At 55.3% G+C, this 17,246-nt stretch overlaps 1 protein-coding gene across 1 annotated transcript in view; it reads left to right on the forward strand.

Annotated features, from left to right (window-relative positions):
• Window positions 1–17,246, forward strand: part of HPCAL1 (hippocalcin like 1) — a 108,368-nt gene that overhangs the window by 87,272 nt on the left and 3,850 nt on the right. Inside the window, exon 3 of the mRNA XM_025867735.2 lies at window positions 14,994–15,495. Coding sequence (XP_025723520.1) covers window positions 15,012–15,495 — 484 coding nt within the window. The 5' untranslated portion in view covers window positions 14,994–15,011. The remainder of the gene's footprint in view (window positions 1–14,993; window positions 15,496–17,246) is intronic.

Raw genomic sequence — 17,246 nt, forward strand, 5'->3', positions numbered from 1 at the left:
CCATGGAAGGACTGTTGTCCTGGCCCGAATCAGGACTGCCAGCCCCAGGCAAGGGGATCACTGCCCTCAGCATCCCTGAGCTTCCACTCTGGGTAGGTTTCTGCATCATGTTGGGGAGGAAGGGTGCTTTAACTGCCAGTCAGCCCTTGCTTGGCGCCGAAAGGGCGGGACACAGAGGGAGCCTCTGCATCCAACGAGTGAATGAATGAATGAATGAATGATCAACCCCAAGATCTTGCTGCTCGCTGGCGCCTGGGCCGGGGCCCCCTCTCGGGTCTGCGTCCACGCAGACCCTCCCCCGCCATGACGCAGGCCCCTCCGGGTGGCCCGCACCGATCCTTCTCACTTCCCAAAGCCCAGATTTCCGGGTCAGCCCGGATTTCACGTTTTCTGTCCTGTGGACCTCTTGACTCTTCTTGGGCCTATCAGACCGTATATGCAGGTTTGTGGCTAAAAAGTCCTCCCTTGGGAGCATACTTCAGCAAAGGTTTGCTCTGGTGGCTGCCCCTGGGACCTCCTCGGGTCTCCAGGAGACTGGCTCTTTCCCTGAAGTTCAAGACTGTCCGGGTCGGAAAGTCTTGGGTAGGAAATTCAGAGACCTGGAGCGCCCGCAAGAGGGGCTCCGCGGGGCCGGGTCAAGTTTACTGTGCGAGGGCTGGGCCTACAGAGGAGCTGGGGGTCGTCAGCCCCACCTTTCCTCCCTCCCTCCCTCACTTCCTTCTTCTTACCAAGTGCCACGTACTGCAGCCTTCCCGTGTTTCAGGCACGGTGCTAATTGGTTACAGGCTTACTCCCAGCCGTGCTCTGGGTGAACGGGACTCAGCTCTGTGTCCTTGGGGGAAAAAGTCAGGAAAGGACGTGGGCCCCAGCCCGAAAGCTAGTCTGTCTGTTCCTCCTGGAACGCCGCCTTCCTTTGCTCCGTCTTATGCCACCAGCCCTGGAGCTGGGCGCCTGGTTAGCAGAGGCGCTCCCTCGGCGTAGAGAAGAAGGAAGGGATTATTCATGCCTTGATTCCCCACCTGGACTGCAAGCAGTCCGAGAGCCTCCCGTCCTTCTGTGTGTCCCCAAGCACTTAGCGCGCTGGTTTTCACTCGGTACAAGCTCAGTTAACGCGTGTGGATCGACACTGTCTGTGCGCGAGTTTGCGCATCGGTCTCCGCTCTCCCTGCGGAATCTATGGCTTCTGGTGTTGTGATTTAAAGAGTAAAAAGGGCAAAGGGCAGCTTTTATGAGCTGTCTGCCGTCTGGATTGTAAACATGCTCCCTAATGACAAGTTAGGACCGCAGTTGCTGTGGTGTCCGAGGGCAGATGGCGCACCCCCGTTCGCGCGCCTAGCATTTTAGCCAGGCTGATGCCGTTTGTGTTGAGAATGACTTACTGTTTTTATTTCTTCCCAAAGACATTAAACATGAATCAAATAGCATATGAGATGATTCACTGGAAGTTTCCTTCCAAGTTTAAAAAAAAAAAAATTCTGGATTAGGGAGCTGAGCCATGAGCAAGCTACACACCGGCCTTTGGCGGCAGCCGGGCCCCCAGGAGCTCTGCCATGGGCAGCACCTCGTGGAGTGGACTTTCCTGGGGACAGAGCCACTTGTCGGTGCCCACAAACCCCCAGGGGGCCAGGAGTGTCTTGAAAAAATCTTTGAAATCTGGTATCTGTAACGACATTTCTTACAGACGAGTTTCTATCCGAGGTATCTTACTTAGAAGGTGGCCAGACCTCATTCATTTGGGGCACGTGAATTCAAAGTTTGGTAGCGGTTCGTTTGGGGCCCATGAGTTGTGAATTGAGGCATCACTCAAGCAGGAGCCTGGCAGAAATTTAACTTTCTACCATCTACTGGGAGAAGAGCTAAGCGAATGGGTCTGCGGATGGATCCTGGGGCGGGGCGCCCAGGTGGCTCAGTCGGTTAAGCGTCTGCCTTCAGCTCAGGTCATGATCCCAGGGGCCTGGGATCGAGCCCCACGTGGGCTCTCTGCTCAGCGGGGAGTCTGCTTCTCCCTCTCACTCTCTCCCTCTATCTCTCAAATATATAAATCAAATCTTTAAAAAAAAAAAAAAAGATCCTGGCGAGAGGGACATACATTCCAGCCAAGCGAGTGGACTTGTCAGGTGCCGTAGAAGCCTCCACGGGGCTCATACATGCTTCGGGGTTCACTAGTCCGAAGTCATCATTCACAGGTGAAGAAAGCAGCCCTTTGAGGCACAGGACTTCCCGGGGCCCCCACTCTGTTCTGAGGTTGGGAATGACAGCTGTGCTAATAGCCGCTAACTTCTCTCCTCACTACACGTGCCTACTCATCTACCTCACAGAGCTGCCCGTCCAGCCCTTACCCTTTACCTGAGAAAGAATTCAGAGGCACCTTTTTAGGTATTTTTTTTTTGACTTGGACTTGACACATTTGAACTACCCTTTGACTAATGAGTCTGAATGCCTAGGATTTGATGGTATTTTTTCTTCTGTCCCCTAGCTGCCCCTCCTCCTCACACCCTACATTTGTTAATCTATCCATTTGTTCCATATTGTCCTGTACAGCTCAGTACTGTTATATTGCTGGCCCAGTCATTGCTCATAAAGGTGCCTCAAGAGGTAACAGGCCCAGGGCTGTGTAGCGGGGGCTGGGTACTTGCTGGTGGCGTTCTCCCAGCACCCCCAGGATAAAGTCCCGAGGCTAGCCCTGCCCACCCCTCAGCCATGTGCCCTGAGCCAGCATTTCTGCAGCCACACTGTGCTATCTCACGCTTTCACCCACACCTCTGCGAACACTGGGGACTCCTCCTCGAATGCCACTTTTAACCCTTCTCCGCTGGGAAAATGGTTTCCCAGATGGCAGCTCTGGAGGCCTGGCCCCACCTGCCCCAGCAGAGGCTCCAGCGTGTTCTTCATTGTGTCGGGCCCACAGTGGCTCCCTTTTTACAGCCTCGGGTCCTGGTGCATAAGGAATCTGTGCAGGTTTAGTGAGGGTCAAGATAGCCATGGGATGAATGAGTGAATGAATGGTAAACACGGCCCATGCTATTTTCTCTAAGATAAGAACATTCCCAGGGTGAAATCCTAGCCCTCCATGCACTGATGTGTTGGAAAGGTCTTTGTCTTGGCAGCAACCCCCACCTCTGCCCAGCCAGGCCTGGGTTCTCTTCCACCAGGAGCCAGGGGACAGGTGGAGGCGTTCGGACAGTCAGCGGTGTATGCACATGTGATACATACAAGTGGTGTGTGTGGTGTGTGCACGGTGTATGTGTCGTGTGGCGTGGTAGGACGTGGGGTGTTTGTGTGTGTGCATGCCCCCTGTCCTGCATGGATCCCAGCAGCCCAGCCGCCTCGGAATGCTGGGGGTCGCTCTGGGCAAATTCCAGACCTCTCCTTCAGTATCTGCAAAACTCCCTGTCCTTCTGGGGATCTGTCCTGTGCAGAAATCGGCTCCTACGTGGACCTGAACCGGGTAGAAGCCACAGACTCCCCAGGAGACATCATGCCCTTAGAGAAGAGCCCTTCTGCTCCCTGAGGGGTTCCCCCTCCTTCTCTCGCCCCACCTGGGGTGGGGGTCACATGTCCCATGGCCAGCAGGAGCAGAGCAGTGCCCACGGAGCCTCGGGAGGCTTTGCCGGACTTGCACCTCCGGCAGCGCGAGCTGGCTGGAGGCTCTGCTCGGCCACCGGAGGACTGCCCTTTTCTTCTGTCCGTTTTTCTCATTTTCTCTGAAGAACAGGAGTTAGAGTTTCACTGACTGACCCGCAGTGGATGTGCCTGGGCCACTGGGATCCCAGGTTTTCATGCTCTTTGCTGGGCATGTGGGCGAGAAGTGTCTGCAAAAGTGCAGGCAGCCCACGAGCTCTAGCCGGCCTCAGCCTCAGCCTCCAGCCTCAGCCTCAGCCTCAGCCTCAGCCTCAGCCTCCAGCCTCAGCCTCAGCCTCAGCCTCCAGTCTCAGCCTCAGCCTCCAGTCGCAGCCTCAGCCTCCAGCCTCAGCCTCAGCCTCCGGCCTGGCTCTGCTTGATACTACAGTTAAGCTCATTAAGTGCATCACACATTTCTTGTATCCTAAAAGCTGTGATGTTACCTCCAGGTATATGATGTTTTAAATTCGTCAGTCCTTTTACGCCCTTCATTTCCCTTTATCCGCATGGCTCCACGGTCACATCAGCAGGCGTGGACTGTTATTCCCATTTACAGTTCGGGAAGCCAAGGCCCAGAGAAGTTATGAGACAGCCAAGACCGTAAGGCGAGGCGGGGGAGCCCGGGAAGAGCCAGGCCGGCCATTTTCCGCGCACCTGCTAGCCCGTGTGGCCCCTTCTGTGCACAGCCGCCACCGAGCGGCCGTTCTGGTCCCATGATGGAGGAGCGAGCAGACGCTGATCTGAGGCACCGAGCCTGGGAACCACCGCACCCCAGGGCCTGGCTCGGTGCACCCTCCGCCTCCCGAGCGGCGCCCCACTGGCCAGGGTGTGTAGGCACTGCCCGCAAGGATGGGCTTCCCTCCTGCGGGGGGTGGAAGGACTGGGGTTCACATCCTGGCCAGGAGCATCGGCGTGGGATCGGGGACTCGCTCTGTCACGTGCCGTGCGGATCTGTCCCACGCAGGCTTGGCGGGTGCTGGAGTCATTCTGCGGCGGGACACGCGTAGCCTGGAGGCATTTACGCAGCTGTGTGGGGGCTGCTCTCCCACGTCTCCACACATAACACGCGCAGCTGAGCCGGGTGGGGGCCCTCCACCAGGTCTGTGCCCCCAGGGCCGACTGAAGCAGGGTCAGACCTATGGGGGAGGGGGCTTCTGAAATCTCAGACTGGCTCCTGCCTTCAGTCCCCACGGACCGGTCTACTGGGGCCTCTTAGATTTCCGATGAAAGAGCAGTTAGCCCTGGTGGGCTCGGGATCCCTGCAAGGGGGATGTAGGGTGATTCCCGGGTGTGGATGACCGAACAGTGATAGAGTCTGAGTCCTCGGCTGGTTGTCTCATTCCGAGTGCTTCACGGGGCTTGGGCCTTTGCCGGGGATGGTGACGGGACATGGCCAGCCTCGCCTTCTCCAGTCCCCTCTTGTTTCTCTCCTGGACCCTCTCCTCAATGTTGCATTGTTCCATAGTCATGCTCACCGGGAATGTCCCAGCCTCTGTGGCCTCGGGTGGGCTCTCTCCCGGCCCCCTCGCCCCGGCACACGCTCTTTCCGTCATCTGCCCACCTGGAGGACTCCCGGGAGCCTGTAAGCCTGGCTCAGACCTCACCGATCAGACCTCGTGACCATTGCTCGGGGACAGGCTAGCTCTGCTCCCGCTCTCCCGGTCCCTCTTAAGTAAGCCTCACGGTGCACAGTACCCCGTGGCTCAGGGGCGTGCCTGGGGGAAGGGGACTCCAGGCACCTGCGGAGGGTCTTTGTTGTTCATCCAGCTGTTCCCACACTGGCACAGAGGGGAAATGGAACTGTTGGAAATGTTTGCTGGCACAAGGGCGCAAATTCAGAAACTTCCAATTGCCCACTCCAGCCTGACAGGGACTAACTCCCACCGGAAGCCCCAGAATCTGGAACTCACGTATGGGTGGTCCTACGCAGCAGTTTTGGTGTTAAGAAAAAAATCCCATGGTCTTGTTTTGAATCCTGCCTAGAGTTCTCTTCCTGTTGTGTTAGCAGATTCTACGAGGGGGAGGATCATTCTCCTGGGCATTCTCTCTTCCTCTCTCTCCGGCTTTTCTCCCCAGAGGCTCATTTACGGCCATTCCGGTAAGCGACCTTCTTCCACAGGGCAAGCAGCTCTGAGTGCTCCTCCCTAGGAGACTCGAAGAGCAGCGAAGTTGCTCTGGGTGAAAGATCCCAGCTGGAGGGGGGCAGTGAGGACCCTGGCCCAGGACCACATAGCTGGGGGCGTGTTCATGGAGGCAGGGAGGAGATGGCACAGGTTTGGTGATTGGACCCCAGAGTCTGACATGCCCCAGGCAGGCCCTCTGTTCTGCTATGGCTGTTTCTGGGCCAGCAAATGGAGCTTTTCCCAAAATACCAAGTCTGGATTACAGAATGTCCCTTCTTAGAGTTTCAAATCTGGGCAAGAGAGCGCTTTACCATCCCGACCCATGATGTTCCTTCCTGGAGAAGTCACAATGTTGGAGCAAGAGGGTCCTAGAAGAAAATCCATTCACTCCTCCGTCTGCCCATCCATTCAGGCACTGTGCTAGGCCCTTGGCACACACAGCCATTATTTCAGAGAGATTTACCGAGCACCCATTGTGTGCCAAGCCCTGTTCTGGGCAGTGTGGGGGTCCAGTGTGAACAAAAGGAGACAGAGACAATAAATGTATCAGTATGGCGCCAAGTAGTAGGGAACCCTATGACAAGGGGGCAGGGTGAGGGACTAGGGCGTGAGGGCCGATGCTATTTGAGATGGGTTCCGTGGAGGAGGCACCCCCAAGAAGCCTCAAGCAAAGACATGAACGTTGAGGGAATGCACCTTGAGACCAGGTAGAGGGAACAGCAAATGCAAAGGCCTTGAGGCTAGAACATGCTTTGGCATGAATGAGGTATTCTCTTTCCTCAATAAGCTTGCAGTCTAATGAGGGAGAAATACAAGTAAATGATGTTACAGAAGCTGAGGTCATAATAGAAATAGGTTCAAAATTGGTATCGGGATGCAAAAGGAAGAGCAATTGTTGGGGGCTGTGACGTGCATCTCTGAAGAGGTAGCTTGTGAGTTGGGCTTTGGAGGTTGAGTAGAAGTTTGCCGGGCACCTGAGGCGAGCAGCCATATGGATGAACCAGTGTTTTCAGAGGCACGAGGTGTGTGGGGAGTGTCCCAGGGATCTACCAGGGCTGAGCAGCCGGTAGAAATAGAATATCGGCCATGTTCGCATGTCCTATTAGCTTTTCTAGTAGCCACATTAAGAAGGTAAAATGAAACAGATGAGATTAGTGTCACCAGCGTGATTCATTTAACCCACGATATCGCAAACGGTGTCACTTGTCCTTCCACATGTAATCAGGATAGTAAAATCATCACGAGATATTTTACATTATCTTTGTGGGTTAAGTCCTCAAAAGCCAGTGTGTATTTTACTCTTGGGGCATCTATAAGAATTCAGACAGGCCACATTTTATGTGCTCAATAGCCACATGTGGCTGGTGATTACTGAATTGGACAAATCTAGTTTATAGACAGAGAAACAGGCACCCGCGACGTGGAGGAGGCGTGGCGGGGGCGGGGCCGGGAGGGCGGGGTCTCCAGCCGGGTCCCGAGGAGTCCTCCTGCCTGCGCCCTCTAGCGTCCTCCCAGCCGCGTTGCAGCCTGAGTCCCCCCAAGCGTGCTGTTCCTGCTGGGGGTCTGGAAGCTGTCACAGACCCCTTGGGACAGGACTGACTCCCTCCTCAGAGCAGCTGCACTAGAAGCCGAGGCTGCCTGCAGCTTGCCTCTCACCCACTTCCTTGGAGAAAAGAAGGACAAATTCTCAGCATTTGCCCATTTGCTAATGGGTCACCAGGAGAGAGAACGGCTTGGGTCTTGTGCTGCACGAGGAACAGCACAAAGCGCCTGTTTTCTGCTGGTCCCTTCAGCCCCGACTTTCCTGTTCGAGCCCAGACAGAATAAGCGCTCGTCGCCAAAAGAGCCATCTGGTCCCTTGAAGTTCAGATTCACTGCGGATGCCCCTCCAGCCTCATCCTGAGCTGGGGCCTTTCATAAGGACTTGCTTCCTCCCATCTTTCCCATCGTTTTCCCTCCGAGTGTAAGTCAGCTTGGCCCAGCGACCTCTGGAGATCCAACCTGATGAAAGCATTTTAAAGCAATGACTGAAATGTCAACCCATGCCATCAGCCGGTGTGGAGCTGTGATTAATGACACATTCGGTACTTGGTTCCCTGGAGCCTCACGGAGCAGTTGGTAGAACTGCGCCATTAAAAAGGCTTTAATTTGCAGGCGATGCCTACTTTGGGTTAAATATTTTCATAGGGCTCCCCAGCTACATGTTTGCCTTTTTTTTTTTTTTTGAACAATTTAGCACATTAAGAACAATGGAGAAACCGAGAGCCAGAGAGAGATGGATGGATGTAAGCGCTACTTTAACTGTCTCCCCATTCTGCCATTACTGGGAATTAAAATGTGATCTTTGATGCATTCAGAAGGCTGTTGCCTGTCTGATCCGAGCCCTGCTTGGTCATGAAGCTTTTCAAGCCAAGTAAAAGGTGGCTCTGATCCCGAATTGATCACCCTTCCTGGCACGCCCATTCTTCACCCCATCTGTCAACGGAGATGAGAGTAAGATTTTCTGGTCTACAGATGAAGGATGGGTGTGTGCCTGGGCACTGGAGCTGGGGGGTCATTTCTGTTGAGAAACGGTGGTTGCTTTGTCTTTGCAGAAAGGCTGGCTTGTTATCATCCATCTTCCCAGCCAGCCAGTCGTCAATGATGGTTCCTTGGCTTAATTAGTAACAGAGGGGGTCACGGTGCATGCAGCATTCCACCATCCCAGGTCCCTGAGAGGCCGCATGCTTTGGGCTGAGAGCCTCCAGGGGAGAGCTAAAATGAGGCTCTCTGTATTAACTGTTTCATCTGAGTCTTTGGTAAGCACATGTGAACTGGCCCAGTAAGGGACTGGCAGTGCATGAGGGGCTGTATTTCGTCTTCATGGGCCCCACTTCATGGTGGTGGGGAATACCAGCTGGGAGCACCGTGGTGGCCTCCATCACTGCCCATGGACCTGGGCAATGAAGGGACCCCGGGGAAGGTCGCAGACAAGCACGTGCCCCACGGAGACCTCATTTGTCTCTAAGATGGAGATAACATTGCACCCTCCCAGCCCGGCCAAGCATGACCCCCGTCTTCCCAGCACCTGGAATCTGCCTAGAAGTGGCCTATGGGGGTCGACCTCCAGTGGCTTTTTGGTTTTTGTTTGTTTTAGTAGGCCCGATGCCCAGGGTGGAGTCCAGTGTAGGGCTTGAACTCACAACCCTGAGATCAAGACCTGAGCGGAAATCAAGAGTTGGACACTTAACCAATGGAGCCACCCAGGCGCCCCGACTTCCAGTGGCTTTTAAAGTCCTCCTTATCGTTCAGTTTTGACTCCACATGCTGTCTTCCTAGGCAGACTACCTAGTCCCCGCCCCCCCCCCCCCCCCCCCCGCCGTGGGAATGAATGATTCCTCCCTGGAGCACCATCCCCATCCATAGGCACCTGCATCGCAAGCAGCCCAGAGCACTGAGAACCAGGAGGTGCATCCCTAGGCATTCAGAGGGCTCAGTGGACTCGAGTAGATGCATAACCACTGTGAGCCCAGCCTGGCGCCAGGCCCTGAGAACGTGCTGAGGGCAAGTGTGCCTGCACTTCTGGGTTTGGGCTTTTGGGGAGCGGAGCACCAGCTTGGGGACACGTGCAGGCAAGCATCAGGACTCAGGACACAGTGCGGGTGTGGTGAGGCACACAGATTTGTAGACCACACATTTCCGGAATATTCCAGGGAATGCTGTACCCCCTTCCCGGACTCCTTTGCCTTTCTTGGGAGGGGTCATCGCTTGTGATGAGAGACTCCCCCACCTCAAATATAGACACAGGAATCTTCAGCCTGGGACCTCCAGACCCAGAGATCTTAGACTGTCAGACCAGGAAGGGACCCCAGTCTGGGAAGGAGGCCCTCTCACCACACACAGCCCTCCCAGGAATGCCCTCCACCCCCCCACTTGGAAGCACTTTGAGAAGGAGGGGCTGGGAGGGGGGATCTCGGTCTTGCGGGTCAGCTTCGGGGACACACGTGGAAAGGAGCTGGCAAACTCGGGCACACCGCCGAGCCCTCTGCCTGTGACCTTCCAGCTTTGGGTTGACCGTGCTGGTCCCTCTCCCTAATCTGGTACTGCCCTTTCCACAAACGTGTTAGCTCAGACAGAGGAGGTGTTGGGGATTTGGAATTTCTATGGGATCTGAAAGAACATCAGTCACAGATCCATTCTGAAGCAAACCAATAGCGTCATTCTGAGCGGTGATTTGGTCTTCAGTGAGGGGGGTGGATTCTAAAGGGACCGATCCTGAGCCCTCAGAGCCTAGAACTTGACAGAAGGCCGCTTGTTTCCATGGTGAAAAAGACAGGATGCTAATCAGGGTAAAGGATGTGCCATTAACGATCCAAGGCGGCCTGGGGAAGGTGCTGTTCATGCCCACGTGGCCCTCCCGTGGACCAGCCTCCCCCTGGCTGCCTGCAGCAGGATGTGGGGTGTGGGCCAGACAGCCCCGGGCCGAGTGCTGGCTTTGCCTCCAGAGCCTGCTGGTGGGTTGGGAGGGAGGCTGCGGGGACCTCCGGGTGCCTGGCCCCCCACAGACACTAATGGCACATGTTGATCGGGTCACTGGCCAGGGGCAGCCGAGTCAGCGTCCCAGGGCTGTCGTAACCAAGGAACACAGACCGGGCAGCTTCAAAAACAGGAATTTTGTTTTCTTACAGCTCCAGAGGCCAGAAGTCTAAGATCAAGGTGTCGCAGGTTTGGTCCCTTCTGAGGCCTCTCCTTGGCTCGCAGACGGCTGTGTTCTTGCTGTGACCTCATGTGGCCTTCCGTCTGTGTCTTTTTTCTTTTTTAAGATTTTTAAAAAATGTATTTGAGATAGAGAGCGAGAGAGAGCACGAGCAGAGGGAGAGGCAGACTCCCCACTGAGCAGGGAGCCCGAGGTGAGGCTCGATCCCAGGACCCTGGGATCATGACCTGAGCCGAAGGCAGCTGCTTAACCGACTGAGCCACCCAGGCGCCCCAGCCCTCTGTGTCCTGTAAGGCACTTGCCACATTGGATTAGGACCCACTCCAATGACTTCATTTTGCCTTAATTACCTCTTAAAAGCCCCGTCTCCAAATCCAGTCACATTCCGAGGTGAATTTGGGGGCCCTGGCTCAGTCCAGAAGGGCAGCTGGCCCGCCCCGCTCACGCTGGTCCTCTCCCGCTGTGCCCCGTGCAGTGTGACGCGCCCCCTTTGAGGACACAGGGACACACGCTGCTGGTGGGAACAGCGCCAGGTCCGGACGGACGAAGTGAGGAACGGGGAGGAGCAGGTGCAGAAGGTAGCCATCCGAGGCTCGGGCCCGCTGCGCGCCTGGCTCTGCCGCCCTTGAAGCCTCGGTGGGGAGGTCCCGCGGGAGAGACCTCAGACTGACTGTTGGTGTTCTGCCCCCTCCGGACGCTGGCTAGGACAGGCCCACAATTTGAGGGGAGCATGGCAAATATCAAGGCTTTGAGAGCAAGTAAACTGATTAAAGGGTTGGAAAATGAGCCTGTTTCAAGCCCAGGCGCCTGGGACCTGGAAGTGCTCAGAATCTTCAGGCTGTCCTAGGTCTCATCCGGGAGCCCCGGGGCGGGTGCTGCCCAGTGCTCGGCAGACACTGAGTGGTGGGGCTGCCGGCAAGAAGCCACACAGTGAGTCACCCTGCGTGGGGGGGCGTCTCGGGCCACCTGCCGGGTCAGCTGACCTTGAAAGTTTTGCAGTCCAAAATTTGCAGTTCAAAAGTCCTACGTGATAGGACCTGGAGGAGGCCGGGGGGCTGTTTGAACAGAGCAGACAGAAGCAGGGGTGTGACTAGCAGGTTAATAGAGGGATCCTCACAGGAGCAGAGAAATCACATGGGAGTGGGGCGGAGGAGAGTTCGCTGGGTACAGAGAGAGCGGAGGGCGTCTGTAGCCCTGAGCTCCGAGGGCTCTCTCTGCTGCCCGGCTTGCCCGCTCAGTGGCTTCTGCGGTGTCACCTTTGGGGGGCCCCACCCAACACCAGGGGCCTCCTGGACCCCTTGCTCCCCCCTGTGTGTGTAGACGTGTGCGTGCAAGAACATGCCCCCAGGAGGCTGGCATGGGCAGGAGGTGCCTCAGTGGGGGGATCAGCCTCAGGGGGCGGGTCTCGGGGTCACACCCGAGGCTGCCTGGATCTGGTCCCCACCTTGGAGTTCAGGTGGGAGAGCCTGTGGATGGACAGATGGACGGGCAGGGAAGGATGGGCATCTGGCCTAAGTCGCCGGCAACACCCACGTGGCTTCTCCCTGTGCCCTCAGCTCCTGTCCTTGGGTTTGGTGGACAAGGTGCTCTGGCTATGCGGCTGAGTCGAGCACCTCCCTGGGGTCTGTCATACTCGGCTGCCCTAACAAGGTACCACAGACCGGGTGGCTTAAACAGCAGGAATGTTTTCCCTCGCAGTCCTGGAGGTGTGGGCAGGGTCGTCTGAGGGATGTGGGGAAGCACCTGTTCTAGCTTCTGGAGGCCTCCCGTGCTCCTTGGCTGGTAGATGGCTGTGTCTTCTCCCTACCTCTCCACATGTCTTCCTTCTGTACTATTTCCAAATGTCCTCTTTTTGTAAGGATACCCCAATAACCTCATCCTAACTTGATCATTTTCAGAGTCCCCAGTTCCAAATAATGTCCTGTTCACAGGCATTAGGGGTTAAAACCTCAGCATCTTTTTTTGGTTGGGGGGTTCACAGTTCAACCATAACCCGAGTGTGCCTGAGGAGACAGGCCTGCCATGCTGGGCTGTCCTGGGTGCCCAGCACCACCCTAGTCCTGGGGCACATGGCCCTGCATGCCCAGTGGGGCTGTCTGGGCATGGAGCCATCCCAGCGCCCCGCCATCAGGTCCGCCAAGGGGACACCTAGAAGGACCCGGGAGCTGGTCTGGGTGGGGCCCCGATAGCATGGCAGAAAATGCAGAATCAAGAGGCAGCCACACATCCAAATCTGGCTTGGAGCTTTTTCCCACAGGACAGAGATCTGACCTGCACCTTGGTTGTTTTTCCTCTTCTGTCAGACACTGATTTTCACATTCACCTTTATTTTTCACGTAGAAATCACAATGGTCGTTAAAAAAAAAGAAAAATCTTATTAATGAACTGAGTTTCGGAAGGGACCAGAAGTTGAATCAGCGACATGTGAACGCCAGGACTTTTTTGGGCCTCCCAGAGCGTGCCACCCCAAGTCCCAGGGTGGGTCAGAGAGCTGGCTGGTGGAGGTGTGGGGTTCCCCGATCTGTACATGGTGGCCTGGACCTCCTGTGACCTCTCAGCTCCTGTGGAATGGAAATCATGTGTGTCCTCGTTCTAGGACACACTGCACTTGGCGAGGTGGCCTCGCAGGTTCCGGGTGACTTCGAGTGAGGCAAGGACAGCTGCCCCAGTGTGGGTCCTGCCCTTGACGTGGCCTCTCGTCACCAGGAAACTGACAACCAGCTTCCTTAGACATTTGCTGGCTTCCACTTTTTGAGATCAGTCTATAGGTAAGGGCAGAAAGTAGAGATTGTAAACCCTGACATCGTGAAAATAGTGGTTCTCGCAACAGAAGCTGATAAGGAAGGAAGGTGGGGGGATCCATAGCTTGATCTTATGGAGAGAGAACCAGGAATAAAGTTGCTTGATCGAGAAATAGAGGTTGGGCTATTTTTATTTTTGTTTATTATTTATTTATTTATCTTTAAAGATTTTATTTATTTGAGAGAGAGCGTGAGTGCATGCATGAGAAGGGGGAGGGGCAGACGGAGAGGGAGAAGCAGACTCCCCGCTGAGCAGGGACCGTGGGATCACCACCTGAGCTGAAGGCAGATGCTTAACCTACTGAGCCTCCCAGGCGCTCCCTGTATGAAAATACATACACAGAGTTCAACATTTTAAAGTTGCGGAAGGATTTACAGTAAAAACTCCCCGTTCGAACCTTGTCCATCAGCCACCTCTCTCTGGGCAACGTCATGTCCGAATAGGACCTTCCAGACACAGAGACACGCACATATACGTTGTTTTCTCTCTTTTTCATGAATGGTAGCAAAAACTCTATGTGCTGCTCTACACTTTCTCTTTTTACTTGAAAATACATCCTGGTTACTGCTGCTCCGTTTGCACAGCTGGAGTATCTTTAGCTACTCCTCCAGATGGGAGAACTGGGCTTTGCAATTTTGAAAGACATGGCCAGGCTGCCCTCCATAGAAATCAGGAAAGGAACTTTAAGTATATAATTTAAAGTCATAAAGCGACGCCCTGTGTGGTTCAGTCGGTTAAGCGTCTGACTCTTGATTTCGGCTCAGGTCATGGTCTCAGGATCGTGAGATTGAGCCCCACGTCAGGCTCTGCACTCAGCGGGGGGAGTTGGCTTGAGATTAACTCCCTCTGTCCCTCCCTCGCTTGCGCATGCTCACTCTCTCTCTCTCTCTCAAATAAATAAATAAAATCTTTAAAAAAAAAAAGCCATAAGCATAACAAGTAAAAACAGGGATATGTATTATAAAGCTAATAAAACCCAGGAGGGGGCAAAGGAGGACATGCCAGGGAGAAGAGGTGAGCTACATCTGTTATCTTTCCTAATGGGGATGCAGTGCATACTGTTTAGAGTTTATAAATACAGAAGCAGTTCAAAGTGGGCACCTCGGGGACTGGGGCAGGAGACATTTCACTTTGATTGTCTCGTCTTCTGTGTATGCTTGAAGAATGATGACTGTCATGTGTTACTGTCAGAGCCGGACCATGAATTGAGGAGGGGAGGTGACGCGGATCGGTCCTCTGTCCGTTCCATGCGGGGAACTGCTGTGGGGAGCAGGTTCTGCGCTCCCACGGCCGCCTGATATTTTACTGGTCACATTCGAGACATCGTGGACTGCCCGGTGCTAATCCTAGAGCCACCCCACCCCTACCCCCTGGCCCCGGGGAGTTTCTCAGAGGCCCAATAGAGAGGGGACTCCTCCAAAGTTTCTGGACACCTGTTCTAAAAACAGAATGAGGTGCCTAAGAACCAGAGGGTCAGGGGTGCACTCAGCATAGCAAGAACTCTGCCTGGAGCGGGTGAGGCTCAGGAGAGTGAGGATGAATCCTCAAGTCTTGTACAGCCCCGGTGAACACCTCATTCCACTGATTTAAGTTGCATCCCCCCCCCCCTTTCCCCATTTCCAAAACTCAAAGTGCCCCCAAGGGGGCCCCCCTTCCCGCAGGGCATCCTAGACGGGCTGAGCCGTCCCATGCATGGTGGTGGTCCCTCCGGCCCCCCCGGGCGCCCCCCCGCTGACGCCCCCGCCTTGCAGGTGTGACCAGCCGCCACCATGGGCAAGCAGAACAGCAAGCTGCGGCCCGAGGTGCTGCAGGACCTGCGTGAGAACACGGAGTTCACGGACCACGAGCTGCAGGAGTGGTACAAGGGCTTCCTCAAGGACTGCCCCACCGGCCACCTGACCGTGGACGAGTTCAAGAAGATCTACGCCAACTTCTTCCCCTATGGCGACGCCTCCAAGTTCGCCGAGCACGTCTTCCGCACCTTCGACACCAACGGGGACGGCACCATCGACTTCCGGGAGTTCATCATCGCGCTGAGCGTCACGTCCCGGGGCAAGCTGGAGCAGAAGCTCAAGTGGGCCTTCAGCATGTACGACCTGGACGGCAACGGCTACATCAGCCGCAGCGAGATGCTGGAGATCGTGCAGGTAGGGCCCCCCACCCCGGTCCCCTCTGACGCCAGCCACTCCCCGGCCACCACTTGTGAAAGTGACTGCCCGTCACCTGCCCGGGAGGGTCCTTGCCGTAGGAATGGTAAGACCCAGTGTTTCTGGATCAGGCCTGGGCTGAGGGCTTTGATCTGTTTTGTTCTTCACAACCCTGGGGGCTGGGGGTGGGGGTGGGGGAGTCCTTCTCTGCATTTCACAAAATCCGAGGCGCAGAGAGGTGATGTCCTAAGAATTTACAGAGCTGAAAATTATAATGGAGAGGTCCCTTGGTTCTTGCAGAAGGCACCTACTAAGACCTTCTCAAGTCCCCGTATTTGAGAATGTGACACACAGCCTGTCACGTCCCCAGGAGCATGCCATGGTAAAGGAAAACTGAAATATTAGTGGTCATGGAATAACAAAGTCTGACACAGAAGGAACACCTCTTCCTGAGACCTTTTTTCCCTCACCTTCATGCCTATCAACAGCTCTGGCAGGTGAGGCTGTTTTCCAGAAAGAAACCCAGTTTTGTTCACTTCTCTGGGTGCCTGGGTTTGTGAGAGAGTCAAGAACCCCAGACCTGCTCCCGGGCGCCCCCCAGTGGCCCTACTCCTGGAGCCCGGGGGATTCGGTTCTAGGATTCCTCACAAGAGGCAGTGTCTGCATGTAAGGCACTTCTCGGCTCAGGAGCTAAGTCTTGAGCAAAGAGCTTCAAACCCACGAACTCCTAAACCAGCTGCAAATGGCCCGAGGAGTGACCAACCCATTTCCCTAATAGGTGGTTCTCACACAGAATAAATCAACACGGGTTTGGGGACCTCTGTGGTTCAGTTGTCACTTCGGGTTCTTAGCTATAAGAGGTGATAGAAATAAGAATTCTGTCTCCCTGGAATCCTAGCCTACCTGACACCCCTTTTGCAAACGGGCATGCCTGTCACTGGCTGAGCAGACCGGCCTGGCCAAAACTGGGACACACCAGTGGGATTCTTCAAAACAGCACCGTACGGGGTAGGGGTGGGCGCCATACCTGTCCAAATGGGATCTGGCTGCTAGGATCCCACACCCGTGCCCAAACCCTGAGACCCTTCCCCATGGCCTCTCAGCCTGCCGGGTGGGATACTCACCTCCTGTACCTTTCTCAGCATGGAATGGTGTTTTAAGAACTTCAGAAGTCTGTCAAGACCGTGGAAGGGCCTGGTGCTGCCTTTGGCTCTGCGCTTGGGCATGCCGCGTGGCCCAGTCCCAAGAGGATGGCCTGTCCCAGGGAGACACACACCTGTGCAGCCAGGTCCCGAGACACACACTGCCTGTGCTGTGAGGTGCTCTAAAGAGGTTCTCCATCCTTCTGGAGAGACCTGTGCTATCTGCTGGTCCTTTCTGGCGCTCGTGATGTGGTTCTCCCTATGGGTTTCAGGGACAAAAATCTTTCTTGTTTTAAACGGAGGTCTGATAGTCACAGAGTAAAATGCTCACAGCTATGTGCAGTGCGGTGGATCATGTACATACATGCCTGTATGACCACCACCCTCAGTGAGTTACAGACATTCCCAGGCCCCCAGAAGGCTCCCTCAAGTGCCTTCCCGGCCACTATCCCACCTGCCACCCCAGACAGCCCCCAGTCTCGGGTCTGTCACTGTGGTGTTATTTCGCCTGCTCTTGAGCTTCACGTAAATTGGTCTGGCTGCCTTTGCCCAGCGTGCCATCTGTGATAGTCACCATGGAGCATTCTAGAAATGTTCCTCTAGAAAGCTAAGGGTCCTGAAGGCTGCTCGCATGTCGACTTCTTCGTGCCTTGCGGTGGCCTGGGTGGAAGCTCACACCTGCCCCATCTGCTCAGGAACATTCCAGGATCTCTGC

The sequence above is a fragment of the Callorhinus ursinus genome, unplaced genomic scaffold, assembly GCF_003265705.2.
Source record: "Callorhinus ursinus isolate GAN/ISIS: 27379988/994484 unplaced genomic scaffold, GSC_fseal_2.0 scaffold10, whole genome shotgun sequence".
Lineage (NCBI taxonomy): Eukaryota > Metazoa > Chordata > Mammalia > Carnivora > Otariidae > Callorhinus > Callorhinus ursinus.